We start from the raw sequence: 17,168 nt of genomic DNA, 5'->3' as shown, positions 1-17,168 counted from the left end.
ATCAAAAGCTTTAAATTTTCAAAATCGATTAAAACCAATAATCCTGGTATATTTTTAGCTTCTGTATATGCCATTTAATCATAAATAAATCTGGTGTTTTCACCAAGATATCTTCCTTTTAGGAATTCAGTTTGAGTGTTATTCTGTAATTTAGTAGAGTTATGGTTTCAAATTTTCAAAAATTGTCTTGGTTTATTCCCATTGGGTATACATGAATTAAATTATTCCTAGTCTTTGTGAAATAGGAATTTCTTTTTTTTTTTTTTGACGATATACAATTTATAGCTCGCATAATGTACGTAGACTTTAAGATCACTCCAGATAAATTAACAAAAATTCAGTTGTGAAACCATCACTTCCAGGAGATTTATCATTCTTCATATTTTTTACAACTTGTAAAACTTCATTTTCTTCAATATCTTTTTCTTAATCAAAGAGGTGATTTTATCTAATTTTGGAATTTCATTTGAGTTAAGAGGCCGTGTCAGTAACCATTGAGTATTGTATATAAAGTGAGTGGAATGTGAAAAAAAATATTTTGCTTTAATATTTGGACGCATGGAAGTATAGATGAATGTCTTTTCAAACATGAGTTATGTGGGTCACATCTTCCTTGTTACCATAGCAACAGCGATTTTAATGCTTGAAAAGTGTGAAATTTGATTATTGATAACCCTGTCAAAATTAATTACAGAATTAAACTATGTTTTTCTCAATTTCAATATATAAGGCAGATTTAATTTTTTCCATATTTATTTTAAAGCATTGGGCCCTACTTTGCTTTGTTTTTACCAAATGCTGTAAAATCACCATAATTTTCATAAATATTTTACGCAAAAACGCAACCAAACTCTATCACGATCATACATACAATAAAAACTACGGGTTTTGAAGTTATAAATCCAATCATAAAAAATGGTAGTTGGATAGTCTACAGCAAATAATTTGATTTACAATGTATCACAAATATGAACGCGCGTAAGCAGATTATCTCCCCTTTGTGGAACTCTCCTGCTGATGAAGAACAGAAAGTTGGAGTTGCAGCAGACGTCGGAGAGAAAAAAAAACACCATGTACTGATCATGTAGCTCTTGTGCGGTTACAGGGGGCATGACTGCATCAAGCGATTGAAGGTGACTGAAAATTATTATTTAATGTCCGAAATATCTGACGTTTTCATGGCTTTTTAACTATTTTTGTATTATTTGTGCAAGAAAACCGTCAAAATTGGCGCCTTTCCGAAAACTCGGTATTCCAACCAGAGGCGGCATTCTCGCCGATTTCGGGTTGTTTTTCGATATTTGCAAAGCGAATGAAATTTCAAACTCACAATTTATCAATAGTGCAATGCATCTAGTACTCACCAACATCTTTTTAATATAAAATAAAAAAATACGATGGACCGTCGAGATTTCATTTCGTGAATTTTAACACATTTAAAAAAAGTTCAAGTCCTGAATCAAAATGACGAGTGATGTTTTTTTTCATCGACATTACCGAGTACAACACGCATTGTGTCATTGAAAAAATAAGACAACAGCATTTATTGCAGTTTAACGCGGTTCGGATCCCAGGTATGGAAAATCAACTCTGACTGGAGACGGCGAAATTTCCAGTTCTCGTAATGGCGCAGGTCCTGACGTTTTCCTTGCTCAGAAAATATCTGAAAACCCGGAAGACGCTAGATATTTCAGACTAAATTATTGAGAACATATCCCAGGTCCAGTACAATCAGTACATTTTGCTACGTAGGTAGAATTACCTACGTAGCTTTATTTACCTACCTCAGGTAGCTTTATTTAGCTATTTCAATGTAACTTTTCTTTTATGGAAAAGAGGCAAAAAATCGCAGTTAAATGACTATTGATATTTATACTAGGTTGTCTTTAAAAAACAATCCAAAGCAGAGATAGTTTAAACATTGCTGCGTTTGGTCAATTTAGAGCAAAACATGTAATTCCATTGTTTGCGGTGAGGCATGACTGAGTATGATTACTTTACATTGTGCTGAATAATTACCAACCTATTATCATGTTAACCAGAACTGGACTTCTTTGTCATTTCATTCAAGAGTAACTGTCATACATAGTCTCAAAACTTTCAGAACTTTGATTGCAATTGCGCAGAAAAAGACATTTCTTCATATTTCATGAATTGTTCTTACATGAGTTCAGAGTTGAAAATGATCACGGCATCAACATGATAGTTTTTGCACATGCTGAGAAAAATGCTTTTTTATAGAAATAAATTCATTTGGTAGCTAAATCAAGCTATCTGAGGTAGGTAAATAAAGCTACCTAGGTAATTCTACCTACGTAGCTAAATGTACTGATTGTACTGGACCTGATATTCATCAATCACTAATAAGGTCAAATTGGTAGATTTTCACTCCTGTATGTCTGCTTATAACTGTTCATTTAACAAGTACGATGTAATATTTGAAACAATATTTCATATTATTATTATTTAGTCTATTTATATACCCACCTTTATAATCTATACAAGCACAAACAGTTCATAACACTACATGAAATCCAGTCAAAGCATCCCCTAATAAAACCGTCCTGGTCAAAGCGTCCCCAGATTTTGGTCAAAATAGGCCCTGAATTTGGTCAAAGCGCCTCTTATAGAATTTTACGGTAAAATGATGTTACAAAACAATGAAACATCCCCCCAAACTGCCCCCAAATATTGGTCAAAGCATTCCCTGATTTTAATCAACGTGCCCCGGCCCTAAGAAATTATATAAGGGGGCACTTTGACCAAAATTAGGGGACGCTTTGACCAAACCCAGGGGACCCTTTGACCATTTCTTGGGGACAGTAAAGATTGGTTTAATTAAAGATATATTTTCTAAAAAAAAAAATGTTAGGGGCACTTTGACCAAAATCAGGGGGCACTTTGATTAAAATCAGGGGACGCCTTGACCATTATTTAATGGGTGTTATTTTTCCTGTAAAAATATTTTAGGGGGCGCTTTGACTAAAATTAGAAGACGCTTTGACCAGGACGTTTTTATTAGGGAGCACTTTGACTGGCACCCACACTACATCATGTACATATTCCCTGGATTTGAGGCCGTATTCACCAGAGGGTCATTGCACATGCAGCGGCATTGTGACGTCACAATCAACATATCATACAATGTTGTAAACAATGCTTGCAACAGCCACAGCAAGCTAGATATCTGAGCAGAAAACATATTATACAAACCTATTGCAGGATTATTTTTAAACATTTGGACCTCTTACACAGAGAAACACCGGAAAAAACAAGGGGGTGACAAACTGTAAGCTTGACTTTTTTTTTCAACGATAGAAGTTCGCTAATGGAAATGCCAAATGGTGTCGTCATTCAGCCTTCAATGTCTTATTTATTCAAATTTGGACTATATAATAAAACAATTATGGACTCTTTTGGTGTTGAATATGGTTTGTTACGCAGGCCTTATGTGCTCAAAGCATGAAAATGACTTAAGTATGGTATGTTATTCACCAGAAATATACTCATATTGACTTGGCTTTGCCTCAGTCAATATGAATATTTTTCTGGTGAATAACAAAACATATTCAACACCAAAAAAGTCCATAATCGTATAATAATAAATATTCATAGTCATACCCGCTATTCCTCATTACCTGTACAGTATAGCATTCCTTTCCATGATAACAGCAGTCTGTTAGGCCATCCTTAAAAAATTGTTTTTTTGCGGTAACGCGACCGACTCACCAAAATCCACCCTACTGGAATTTTTTTATGGGTTCAAAAAAATTTTTCTTTTTTTTTTACATATCCATGTTCTAATTTTATCCTATTGACATTTTTATTAGTCCCCATTGCACCAGTAGATGCCATTAAAAAAAAAACAAACTGATTTCTTCTGATATTTGAACAATAAAAGATTTGATTCATTAAGAATGCCTTAATTTTCTTATTTGATTAGTGACTCAAAGTGAAATCTAAGACAAAGTTAATACCTCTATATAACCGAAATTTAATTCTGACTTTTTGTCTCAAAAAAAAAAAAAATAAGCCTACCTACCTACCCACACCTAAAATGATGAGGCGCGTTACCGCAAAAAAGAATATTTTTAAGGATGGCCTTATTCCATATCCAGTACACCAATATATGATTAAGATAAATAGCATTGTTCTCCCTCCAACCTCTACTCAGTTCTCAAAAGTTAATATACGTATTTTAATGATTTTTTTTTTTATAGTTTTTATATAAATTTCAAAAAAATATTATTTGTTTGAAAAAACAAAGAGAGATAACTCTAAATTTTGGTAAAACTGTTTTTCACTAGAGAAATCAACGAAAAATATTTTTAAAACATCTTCCCCCAATGGCATGTTCAAATCCATTAATACAACATAAACCTTGATATTTGATCTTTGCCTTGAAATTCTGAATTTTATGTTTAGGTAATTCTTCACTTCAACTAATGCTTCACCATGGGCTTTATCATCTTTAGTGGTTTTTTGTCACACATTCGTCATGGGTGATGAGAGGAAGACATCTACAGGTACATTTTTAGGTCAAAGGTCAAGCCTCAAATTACAATTTGACCTTGTCAAAAATCACATTTAACAAAAACTATTCTTTGTTCTATCAGAAATTTTTAAATCAAAACCCTTCATAACTTTAAATATCGGTGATTTTGTTCATTAAATTTACTTAAAATTTTTTTCAAAGGATTTTCAATTCAAATTTTATAAAATTGAAGTTGATCACTTGATCTTTAACATAGTTGTGTTTTTTCTTGTAGGTGCGATCCAGTTTGTATGCAGTTTTAGTCAATCAACCTCTGGATGTGGACTGATTGGTTACAAGAAAACTTGGCCCCAAACAATACTACCCCTGACCTGCTGTCAAAATTCTGTAGATTCACATCTGCAGAATTTTGCAATCAACCACAAAAGTATACAGAATGAATACGATTTAATAAAGACTCGGGCAGGCCATTTTGAAGACAAGGATGAAACACTTACCATCTGCCCCAAACACAGGTATTACACTATACATTTGTATACATTACATGAACTGTAAATCACTTTTTATTCGCGAGAACTTTATTTTCGCGTAATTACGCGAGACAGTGTGCTCGCGAAAATTTAATTCTCACGTTTAATAGTATTCCTTAAGATTATATAGAGCAATAACCACAATTCGTGAAAATTTTGTCTCCCTAATCAAGAGTCAATGACTATCTCGAGAAAATAAGGTATCGCCAAAATTAAGTGATCTACAGTATTATTTATGTAATTTCTAGTAAATATACAAGCTTATTGATTGTTTAATATATATTTCCATTTCTAATTTTTTTTTCTCTGAGATAACTCTTTGAAAGTTGACGGAGTTTATTTCTTGATAATTCTGCCGAAATGTAAATTAGGCAGGTCGATAGGTCAGGAGTTAAGGAGGCCTAATACGAATGCAAATCTTGTGCACATCTGTCTCTGTGTCTGACGCTAAGGAGGCCAAAAATGCATGTAAATCTTGTGCGGCTGCCTTTGTGCTGAATCTGACCTACTTTTTGTGGATGAGTGAAAATGTTAGTTTTTGATGCATGTTTCATTTCCAATTAACTATAGCCCTATGATGAGCAAACTTGGATGATACATCTTAGGATGCACACTAATGAACTCGTTTTGGATGCTGAATTCGACATACATTTTTCAGATATTAGACCCGGTAAAAGTTATGGTTGCAGGTCTATTTCCAAAGAACTATATGGCTTATATAACATTGTATAAACCAAACATGCACAAATGTTGCATCAAGAGATGAAAACCGTCAAATTTGCTTCAGATGCTGGATTTTGATTACAATTTCATGAAGAAGAACTAGATTAAATTTTTTATGTAGGTATATTTCAAAATATCAGATCAAAATTGCTTAAATATTTTAATTTTTGAAATGTACAATTTTTGTTGGTTAATTGTGTGACTTTGCCTTACTTAGAGACAATATTCGTTGAGGTGAGCACTGTAATCCCTGATTACCTATATGTTTTCACAATGAAATGGAAATATAAGGAATCACTGTCTAGTTTTGATAGTATGCCAGGGACATCAACAATAGTGGGAAACATGGGATAATTTTAGCATAACGGGGCTTTGCCCATTATGCAAATTATTCCATGTTTCCCACTTTTGTTGATGCCCTGGCATACTCTCAAAACTAGACAGTGATTCCTTAAATATTATATTCTCAAACACTTGTTTATTTTATTTTACTTTGATATGTTGCCCTACATCAACATTATAATGATTTTTGCCTTTATAAAATGTCATGTACACATGTGCATTCCAGATTGATTGTGTTATTTATTTTTAAACTGTTCTTGAATTATAGATACATTCTTGGGGTTGGATGGAGATCAAGCAAGATGTGTTCCTTAGGATGGAAATGTGCAAAAAAGAGCCGGAGCAATTCAAAAGGAACCATTACAAAAGAACAATCATTCTTTCTCAAGAAAAATTATGATGTCCTTATACAAATTGGTTCAGGTTTGTTGATTTTTTTTTCTTTTCAGTGTAACTACACTATAACACATTTTTATCATACCTGCTGTTAGCCAGCAGAAGCATGTATGAATCACTTTGTCTCGATGCTTTCAAGAACATGTGTTTAGCAGGGGCATTTGTATATTGAACACTTAGTTTGGTAATCTGTAAACCTTGTCTATCTGTTCCTTTGTCTGACAGTCAAGAACATGCACGTGCAAATATGTTGTATTGTGTATCTTGAAGCAAATTATCAGTTTGTATATGCCTGTTTGGGTAAAATATTATTTTCTATTATGTCTTTTGTTTCAAAATAACTGAATGTATTTATTTGACTGTGCTAATGCAGAAAAAAAGGGAGGCTGTGCTTCATAAATTTTTGTACCTGCATTCAAAATTTTTGCATTTTCATAATTGTTGCAGGAGTATGCACCAACTGCAGGAAAGAACTGCTACAGAAAATGGCAACAGATTCTGCAGAAATGGAACAAGAGGAAAGTACAAAATGTCATGTAAGTGGTGACGACAAAGAGTGTAATATTTACATGAAACCAGGATAATGCAATTTTATTTTTTCTCCAAAACAATTGCACTTGTGTTTTCTGCAAAGCATTGCAAACACTAAGTGATAATATTTAAAGGTGTCTGTCTGTCATACTTTAGATATCACAGCCTACAACTTATGAAAAAAGTGTAATAGGATACATATTGTTAGTGACAAGACCTTTCTGTAGTTAAAAAATGGAGTTATGTTCTTTTTTAAAAGATAACATTGGCCATATTAAACTTTTACATGGGAAGTGATACAGGGAGTTGAGATTTCATGTGTTGATTTCTTGTGATGATATCTCTTCCTGGTCAAGGAAAACATTAGATTCAATAGTAATGCAGGTGACACATGTACCTTGAACACTGTAATTATTTCATGTCAGCAAAGTTGAGAATACATGTAAGTTATATGGAGTATACCCTTTGTCCAGTTTAATGTCTTATATCTCAGCCACTATATATGCTATAGGGTAAAGTGTAAAATATTTTCAGGAGAATCCTGATGATGATGAGTTGCAGCTACCAAATGACCATGAATTACAACCAGCTCCAATGCATTTACAACAAATAGAGGTTTGTGTTGAAATTTTTACATGTATTGAATTATGCCCAAAAGCAGGGGAATGTTTTTGTTTGTCCTGTCTGTCTATCTGTTGTCAACTTTAACCTTTGTCATTACTTTGAACTGTGAGATAGAGTTTTAATATTTGGTATGCATATTCCACAAATGAAGCACTTTCAATGAAACCAAGGTCAGTGACATTTTGGCTTTGACCTTTATGCTAAAAAGCCTAAAACTAGTTTTTCTAAATGGGAACATACTGTTTCACAAACTTATCCTCCTTTAAACTACTTTTAAAATCACTGATTTATTATAAAGTTCATCCACTATATAATTATATGCTATAGGGTCAAGTAAGTTTGTAAACTTAGTTGTAAAATATTTTCAGGAGAATCATGATGATGATGAGTTGCAATTACGAAATGACCGTGAAGTACAACTAGCTCCAATACATATTGAACAATCAGAGGTTTGTACTGAATTTTGTTTTTACATGTTATGAGTTGTTTAAAATTACTTTGAGCATTAGCTTGTTAATAAGAGCCTCAAAGATGTGGGAGCCCTATAGTAATAACTTTGTTTATCCATTTCTTTGTCAAGAGATAACTCAAAGCTATTTGTCCTGGAAACCTCAAACTTGAAAAGATTTGGATGCGATCATCAAAAGTTATTTGACCTACGAACTTTTATTTTATGCACAGACAAGAGGCCTAAAATCGGCCTATATTGCTGACCTAAGCTGTAGTAAAAGGTTGTGAAATACCGAGATATCATGGGGTGCATTTATGTCATGTATGCAGCTTTCTTCTGAGCCAAGTGGGATAATACATATCAGACAAGAAAATTTTATTGAAGTCTGCTGTGACCTTGGCATCAAAGTCTGACCTTGGGTAAGGGTCAAGGCTCATGACCTTATTGATAGAAGCATTGTATGCCAAGTATGAAGCTGTTCTATGAGGCATATAGAAATGCAGACCTGAAAACTCCATCAAATTTTACCTTGACCTTGACATTGAAGTGGTGACTTTGGCTCAGGGCTGTGAAACACTGTCATAGCATGAGTAACAGTTGTGCCAGTTGTTTTAAATTAAGTTGTTTGTTGGATTTATTTTGTATCTTTATTTTGTAGGTGGAATCAACTATAGAAGACAACTTTTCCCAACCAACATCTTTTGGAAGTCAGTTATCATCTGAATGGCAGGATTCCCAAGAGCATGACGACAGTCCTCTCCGTAAAAGAAAGGCCTTGAATACTTTTCTTGATGCCATAGGTGTTAGTCCAATCAAAAAAACACTAACTGTCAATTTCGAATCTGCATCAAAAAGGACACAGAATGATTATCTTAAAAAATCAAAAGATATTCTTCACAACATCATTTCTATTATTGCCCCGAACCAAGAGGATCTGTTAGAAAAGGCTATTTATTCAAGCAATCCAGACAGTGAAGACACAAACATTATTGAATCTATTTCAGAAGCTTATTCTAGCATGACCAGCTGGGGAACTCAGAGACAACTTCTTTCTTTATTGGTGGAGGACCACAGTTACAATGAGATTAAGGAGCATATACCATCTCTGTCAAAATACAAGTATACTGCAGCTCGTAAGCATGCTGCCATCAACGGCATAGGCATGCCAGTAGAGAAAAGATTACAGACAAGAGAAAAAGCTACCAAGGAGCAGATAGAACATTTCCTAGAATTCATAATGTCGCCAGCAATAATGACTGATTCACCATTTGGCACTTGTTCATATAAAATCTCTTCAGGAATCACTTTGAATGTTCCCAAAATAATTCTGAACAGTGTACGGACTAGAACTGTATCATTATATTTGAAGTTCTGTGAGGAAGAAGAGTTTCGAAATGTTCTTTCTGAAAGGTCATATATGAGGATCTTGGAAGCAGTTGAACCAGGTATCAGGAAGTCAATGAAAGGACTTGATAATTTTGCTGCTGATGGGAGCCAGGCTTTTGATGACCTCAAAAACGTTGTCAAAGTATTGGGTCAGCTTGGAAAAGGACATGAATGGTCAGAGAAGATGACTGGCCTGCTTAATGAAGGAAAGCAGTACTTAAAAGCTCACTACAAGGTACTACTAATTTTTCAGATGAAATTGTTGATTTACTGTAGATTCTTTTAATTTTGGGACTACCAATATTCCAACATTCACCTAAACCTTCGGGGTAGGGCGGGTCCACAATGGACAATCAAAATTTTTACATAGGAAAATATTTGAAAAATCTTTAAAAATCTTCTTGAGAACAGCAAAACCATCATTGGTCATGTGGAAGTATCCTTAGATAGTGTAGATATAAGTTTGTTTAAATGGTGACCCAAAGGGGTAGGGTGGGGCCACAATGGACGATCAAAGTTTTACATGGGAATGTATAGAAAAAAATCTTGATTGGTTTTGTATATGTGGTAGCATCCTCAGATAGTTAAGATAAAGATTTGTTAAAATTATGACCCCCAAGATTGGGTGGGACAACAAAAATATATAATAACTTACTGGGAAAAAACCCCACAGCTAGTCAAAAAATATGTAAGCACCCTTTGTGTAGATTCAAGTTTGCATAGATTCAAATTTGAAGTTCAAATTATCACTCACATACTTAGAAGATGAAATTAAACAATTTCCTGTTGTTACTTTCAGTTGCATATCAGTGAAAACTCTGAAATACCTGACCACTGCTGTACTTATGCCCTGTCATCAGAAGACATTGCTTATTCAAAGGAATGTGACCATTCACATTGGAAACTTTGTGATGAATGCAATAGCATCACCAATCTGTTGGATGAGTTACAGGGAGCAATTAGTTGCCAAGACTTCACTGATTATGACCAGAAAGATGACATTGAATATACAGCTGCAGAGGTATTTAACCTAATGTATAAAATCAATATTTGACTTGTACCGATATTAGGTACCTAATTGTCAAGTGACCAAGTTAGGGATAAAATCTGGGTAGTAGCTTTTATTCTGTTCCTGGTCATGTTATGACGAAGTACTGATTTTACCCCACCAATGACCATTTTGACATTTACCATCTTTTAAAAATCTGTCATTGCTTCATTATTGTTGCCTGAAGTTTACCTGCTGTGATGTCAAAAAAAAACCAATGGGAATAAAGTGATGTCACAATATCCCCTCAATTCATTTGAAGATAACAGCATATAAAGTTGAAGGTGACCAGATATAAGATACACACTGCTTTCACGTGCCTATTATGAACCAATCACTGACCAAGTTGTCACTGCAAACTAGTCAGAGGTGGGGTAAAACTTGCGAGGTGTTTTTTACTGCTGAGTTTCATGAAAGGTATTAGATATTCCTGGAAAATTTTCACATCGATCCAGAATCAAACATCTAAAAACATCCATTTATTGCCTCTCTTAACTGAATTTCAGATAACCTAATTTATATAAGGGAGATGTATATTACATGTAACATTATCAAAAACTTAATGGGATACACTTATCTACTTGCAGAGTGTGAAGTTGATTAAAGAGTGGAAAATGCACATACTTCGCACTGTAAACCAAGACAGAGCAAGAACGAATATTTTGGAAAATATGAAGTCGGATGAAGCACTTCTAGAAAGAGATTGGGCTATGAAGTTCCTTCCCCTACAATACAGGTATTACTTTCTCTGTGTTTTTCAATACTTTTAGGCTGATTGCATAATCAGCATACCTTCACATAATCTTTCTATTGTAATTTGTAGGTCACTATCCCCTCACAGCAAGGTTGCAGGGTAGAGGGGGTAATGGGTGGGGGGGGGGGGTATTGTAATGCAAGCTTTCATGGGTACCAGTACTTGGATTTGTCTCTCAGTGTATAGGTTTGCATTAAAATACATTGTAAGCAAGATATAAGTTACAATTTTGATCCAATAGATTTCAGACTTCATATGAACACTGTCTTTGCCTCCGAAGCTGAGCTGAGCCCGTCATCACTATATCTCCCTAACACTTTTGAATATTTGAAACTTCTTTATGGTCCCAACAAAAGACTTCTACTTCCACATGATTAGATGAATCCTCAGAAATGAGTTTGTACATTAAAATGATATTTTTCCCTCATAGACCAGGTTTTGTGTGAAAAATCTTCTCTATTCACAACTAACACACTTCAAACATGTATCCATGTTTATTCAATTCGTTGTCAAATAAGTGAAGCTCAAAAATTATTTTTAATCTAGAACATGTAGAATTAAGGCAGTGCTTTGTTTTATCCCCCTCCCACACAAACAAGTTCTGGGGTGGGGGTGTTACATTAAAACTACCATGTCTATCTGTCTGACATCTGTTTCTCCAGACCGAATCTCTGTAGTTGTAAAATGAAATTGCATCATCACCTAAGGGTGGGGGTTCCCAAGGGCAACTTAATGGTCTCTTGTTACAATATTTTGAGAAATTTATGAAAATTTTGAGAAACTTACAGTGTCTTTGACTGTAATGTAAATACATTGTAACTTAGTATTGCTCATTTATTTCAGAGAATCCCAAGCAAAATGGTTTGCTAAAAGAGGGCTGTCATGGCATATCAGTGTTCTCTCATGGAAAGAGGAAACCTTAAGATCAGCTACCTTTGTTCATGTTTTTGATATTGCAAATCAGGATGCAATAACATCAGCTGCCATTCTGCAAGATACTCTGGGTCGAATAAAGAATCTTAATGCAGCAATACAGAATGTTTATGTACGGTCTGACAATGCTGGCTGTTACCATTCACTTTATGGCATTGGAGTTGTTCCTTGCATTAATCATATGAACAGAAATTATATTAACATAAAACGAATGGATTTCTGTGACCCACAAGGTGGTAAATCAATTTGTGATCGAAAAGCTGCTCATATAAAATGGTACATAAAAAGATTTGTGAATGAAGGAAATAATGTCTTGAATGCTAGTGACTTCAAGGATGCTATTGAAAACAAGATGAACAATGTACAGGTTATTGTGTCTTTGCCACCAATTTCCAAACCACCAAAAATGTTGCTGAAATTACAAAACATCAGTCAGCTTTTTGATTTCAGTTATGACAACAGAAATTTGACTGCTTGGAAGCAGTATGAGATCGGAAAAGGCAAAACAATAAATTATGACACTGCGGGAATTAATTTAAATTGGGCAATCCCTGAAATTACTCCCAAGTCTGTATCCGAGGTCATGCTGACACCTCCACCCATGGAAACACGGACAAACGTTGATTCTTCATCATGTCCAGAACAAGGTGCTACAGCATCTTCATGTACAGATGTCAGCAACCAAGAAATGGTGGAATCGCCCTGTGCAGATGACTGCAGCAATGTATTCACTTGTCCAGAGGATGGATGCATATCTACATTTTTAAGATATGGTCATTTGTGTAACCACTTAGATACAGGAAAGCACACTTTCTCTGTGGAGAGAATGGACTTAAAGGATCGCTCAAGATTTTCATATGCTACCCTAATTGAAAATAGACTTACAGGAGCAAATTTGAATGGATCAGAAGATGCTTCAGGAGTTAGCACTTTAGAGAGTGGATGGGCTATTAAAAAAAAGAGAGAAGTCAAAAGATTTACTGAAATGCAAAAATCCTTTATGACCAAGAAATTCATCCAAGGTGAATCAACAGGATTCAAATGTGAACCTGAAGAAGTAGCACGAGAGATGAGAAGTGTGAAAAATGACAATGGTGAACGAATTTTCCACTTTGGAGATTTCCTCTCAGCAGCTCAAATTGCAAGTTTTTTTAGTAGACTTTCGCTAAAGAAAAGGCAGATGTCTAACACTGACTATGAAGAAAATGATTTGACAGCTGAAGGGAACATTAACAATTTGAATCAGATTTCTGATATGGCTCTTAAAGCAATGAACTAAAATACGTTTTCTAACTAAAATAAAGATTTTTATGCAGCACAATGAATATGGCCGGGGCATATAGTGTTTGTCATGTCCGTCTTCCGTCCTTCTGTCACACTTTGCATTTAGCTCTGTTCAAAGCTAAGTTTCAGAGAAAGTACCTAAGGTATAATTTTCATCAAATTTCATTTGCTGATAGATATTGTTGAGAGCTATGCAACTGCATCAACATTTTTTGACTTTGACCTTTCCTTTGACCTCACATTTCTTAAATGAGTGTGTAGCTCAGTTTTAAACTTACCATTCAAAAAATAAGGTTATCAAACTTCACAAGTTGATACTAACTTTCACAGATGATGTACCTAGGGATAAACACTACCAGACTTGCTTCGGATCTTGCTGGATCTGACCTACATTTTCCAGATGAGTGACCAGGTTCAAGTTTTTGAAGCAGGTCCATTCCAAGGAACTATAAGCCCTACTTGAACAAACTTGCATGGATGATGCATCTAGGGATGGACACTACCAGGCTTGCTGAGAATGCTAGATCTGACCTACATTTTTATTACCTAGTAACTATTAGCCCTACCTGAACCAAACTTGCATGGATGATGCATCTAGAGATGGAAACTACCAGACTTGCTTGGATGCTGGATCTGACCTATTTCTTCATTCCCAAGTAACTATAAGCCTGCCTGAACCAAACTTGCATGGATGATGCATCTAGAGATAGCCCTACCAGACTTGTTTCAGATGCTGGATCTGACCTATATTTTCATTCCCAAGGAACAATAAGCTCTGCCTGAACCAAACTTGTATGGATGATGCATCTAGGGATGGACACTACAAGACTTGCTTCGGATTCTGGATCTGACCTTCATTTTTATTCTTTAGTGACCACAAGCCCTACCTGAACCAAACTAATCAAATTTTTATACATACACTTTTTCATGTTGCATTACTAACATTTCTTCGGCGGGGCATTCTTGTCCTGTACTTAATATTAGTTATAATATCAAACTGTGTTGGAAGAGGAATGTAGGAATCACCCTATTTGCTAGTCCATCTGTCTGTGGACAACGCTTGGATATGTTCAGCGAAGTGTTTAGGTCTGTTCCTGTTTAAGACATCGTAAAGTACAGCTTTCCACATTATTACTGGTATAAGTGGTATATAGACCAAACTTGCTTGCATGGTTTAATGTCTATGACTGCAGTGTATAATGCAATGGATTCTACATGTGACCTTCATTTTATGCTTGAATAACTCGTTAAATTCATTATATAGTACTGTTGATATAAGTGGTGTTGCCCCATAAGGGGGTTGGGTGTGGTATTTATCCTGTTTGTACTGCTCTAGCTCTAGATGGTTGCATAAACATGAAATGCTTATTCATATTCAATGAAACACTTGTTTTACGTACAAATATATGATACTTTTAGTGAGCATTAATATTTGACCAGTTGATTGATCTTTGATAGTAAATAAGGTGAACTTTAATAAAAAGTTGCTTAAAGCTAAATTTTCACAAGGAAGCCTTGCTGATGTTTAGGTTTATGTTCATGTGAATAAGTACATGTATAAGGTTGTCTTCTGTTTAAGCGACACTAATTCTTGTTGTTTTTAGGTTCATAAACTTAAATATCAAAAGTGATAGAGCAATGAAAATTAGCCTTTGAGTAGATAGAGCTTTGGGTTGGTGCTCCATTTTGACAAACATATGGTAAAATTTTCACATATTAGTTCACAATTTGACTACCCGGTATATTGTACGAGACATTGTACACAATGATACTTATTATTACTAACATGATAGGGTAAATATAAAAGGGTTGACAGTAGATTAGGATGCCATGACCCAAATATTCCACTTGAGAGGATTTTTTTTCCTAGATATATGTTTTATGTGTTGCTGATCCCAGGTTAGTCGGTTACTAAGGTATAAATTTCGTTGCTATGGAGAATTTTTTTACATTGTTTTGTAAAAAAAAAGTCATATATTGTATGGAGATTATTGTAAAGTACTATGTTTCTGTGAATTTGGTATCTAACTGTCAAATATCTGACGTAATGTAAAAAAAAAATCGCGAAAATGAGCAAAATTCCATTGAAAGTGTTTTGAAAAAATTGCCAATTTTGATTCCTGGAAAAAAAAATTGGGACACCTGACTACCAATTTTTATTTTATTTTTTCATAGTATTGGGATATATGTTTAACTTGATATGACATACAATATCTAGGGTTGTTGCGTTTTTAAGTATTCAACTTTTGAAAAAACTTAATATTCCACAGATATTCCCATCATTAAAAGCTTGTCATTTTTCGGTTACCATAGCAACCATATCAAATTTTTTTAAAATACTTACAGACATAAAGATATTTTCTTCTGATGGATCTTTCATTACTTCAGTATAAGAAAACACATTTAGACCTTCCAATTGTTCCCCACTCTGCATTTAAATATGTCTAAATTTGTATTATTTTACAATGTTTCGTCGAGAATTTACTATGCAAATCACATTTGTTGCCATGGAAACCAATGATGATGAATAAATTTGTAAAATTTGTCTCAAATCTGTTTTTTGTTGTTGTTCAAATATTTTAGGGTGGTTTTTGCCCAATTCAAAATTTTTGACTTTCCATGTAAATCTCAATGGTTACTGACACGGCCTCTTAATAATTTCTTCTAAATCAATATCAATCAGTTCATAATCTGTATTAGAATATAAATCTTGATAAAACTTTTTGACTTGGTTCAAAATTTCTGATTGATCATATATAAGGTGACATTTTTTTTTTTATTTCTTGGTTTACGGATCCGCCGACCTGATTTTTTTTAAGTCTCCTGAATTGATCGAGTACTTTGGATTAGAGGAAATTATTTTTCTTTTCTTTTTATTTTAAATTAAACTAAATTCTAGATCAGGTTTGGCATAGGACATTTATATGTTCTTTCAATGTAGCTCTAAAATATGGCAGTATAATACACGTACCCCGGTAATACATGTATATATAAATCTGTGAAAATTTTGATAATCTAATTTTAAGGCTCTGGCCTCAGAAGGTACGTAAACATTGGGTTTGGGAAATGTTTTGCAGTGGCATTAAGTTGCAAAATCAAGTATGCTAGGAAAAGTCAGTGAAATTTTTAGGTGGCAGCTAGTTTAAACATGTTAAATGCATGTAAACGGAGAAAGAAATAAAGAAAATAACAGACTTTTAAAAGTTTTTTTTTCAATGGAATATGGCACTGTAGCTCTAGGTTTTCCATCCCAATTTTTCTGATCAGAGCTGCAGTCTTGCAGCTATATGTAATGAGCAGGTGAACTTAGGTGTTAGTTTTTATATATATAGCATGCATTTTATTCTTCTGCCAATTTACATTGGTATCATAAAAAGAAGAGAATATAAGGCCAAAATAAAAAATACCTTTGTTTCCCCTAACGCGACCGACCCAACTAAAACGCGCCGACTGAAAAGATTTTTTTAAATAAGATGATTCAAAATTTTTTTTATTGTCAACCAAGTTTTATAAAATACAATTTCATCAAAATCAGTTTTTATCAGAACGACCGACATTGTTCTACTGTGATTTTCAAGCATTTGATGGAAACAAAATAGCGCCCAGATGTGATTACAGAGAAGTTTTCATAAAACAACGGCGATGTCTCAATCTTATGCCTTTTGCTAACT

General features: G+C 34.3%; 2 protein-coding genes across 2 annotated transcripts in view; both read left to right on the top strand.

Moving 5' to 3' along the window:
* The window catches only part of LOC134270923 (zinc finger protein 330 homolog), a 36,697-nt gene that overhangs the window by 1,636 nt on the left and 17,893 nt on the right, over positions 1 to 17,168 (top strand). The window lies entirely within an intron of this gene.
* On the top strand, positions 576 to 16,135 carry LOC134270920 (uncharacterized). Its single transcript, XM_062753173.1, has 11 exons — positions 576 to 1,133; positions 4,426 to 4,526; positions 4,770 to 5,010; positions 6,359 to 6,513; positions 6,934 to 7,022; positions 7,552 to 7,632; positions 8,010 to 8,090; positions 8,751 to 9,713; positions 10,278 to 10,499; positions 11,114 to 11,262; positions 12,124 to 16,135. The coding sequence occupies exons 2-11, from the start codon at positions 4,499 to 4,501 to the stop codon at positions 13,490 to 13,492; spliced, it is 3,378 nt and encodes a 1,125-aa protein (XP_062609157.1). The 5' UTR covers positions 576 to 1,133; positions 4,426 to 4,498; the 3' UTR covers positions 13,493 to 16,135.

This window comes from Saccostrea cucullata, unplaced genomic scaffold, assembly GCF_032062105.1.
Source record: "Saccostrea cucullata isolate Sc308-1 unplaced genomic scaffold, CSIRO_AGI_Scuc_v1 ctg681, whole genome shotgun sequence".
Lineage (NCBI taxonomy): Eukaryota > Metazoa > Mollusca > Bivalvia > Ostreida > Ostreidae > Saccostrea > Saccostrea cuccullata.
This window is presented reverse-complemented; position numbering and strand designations above follow the sequence as displayed.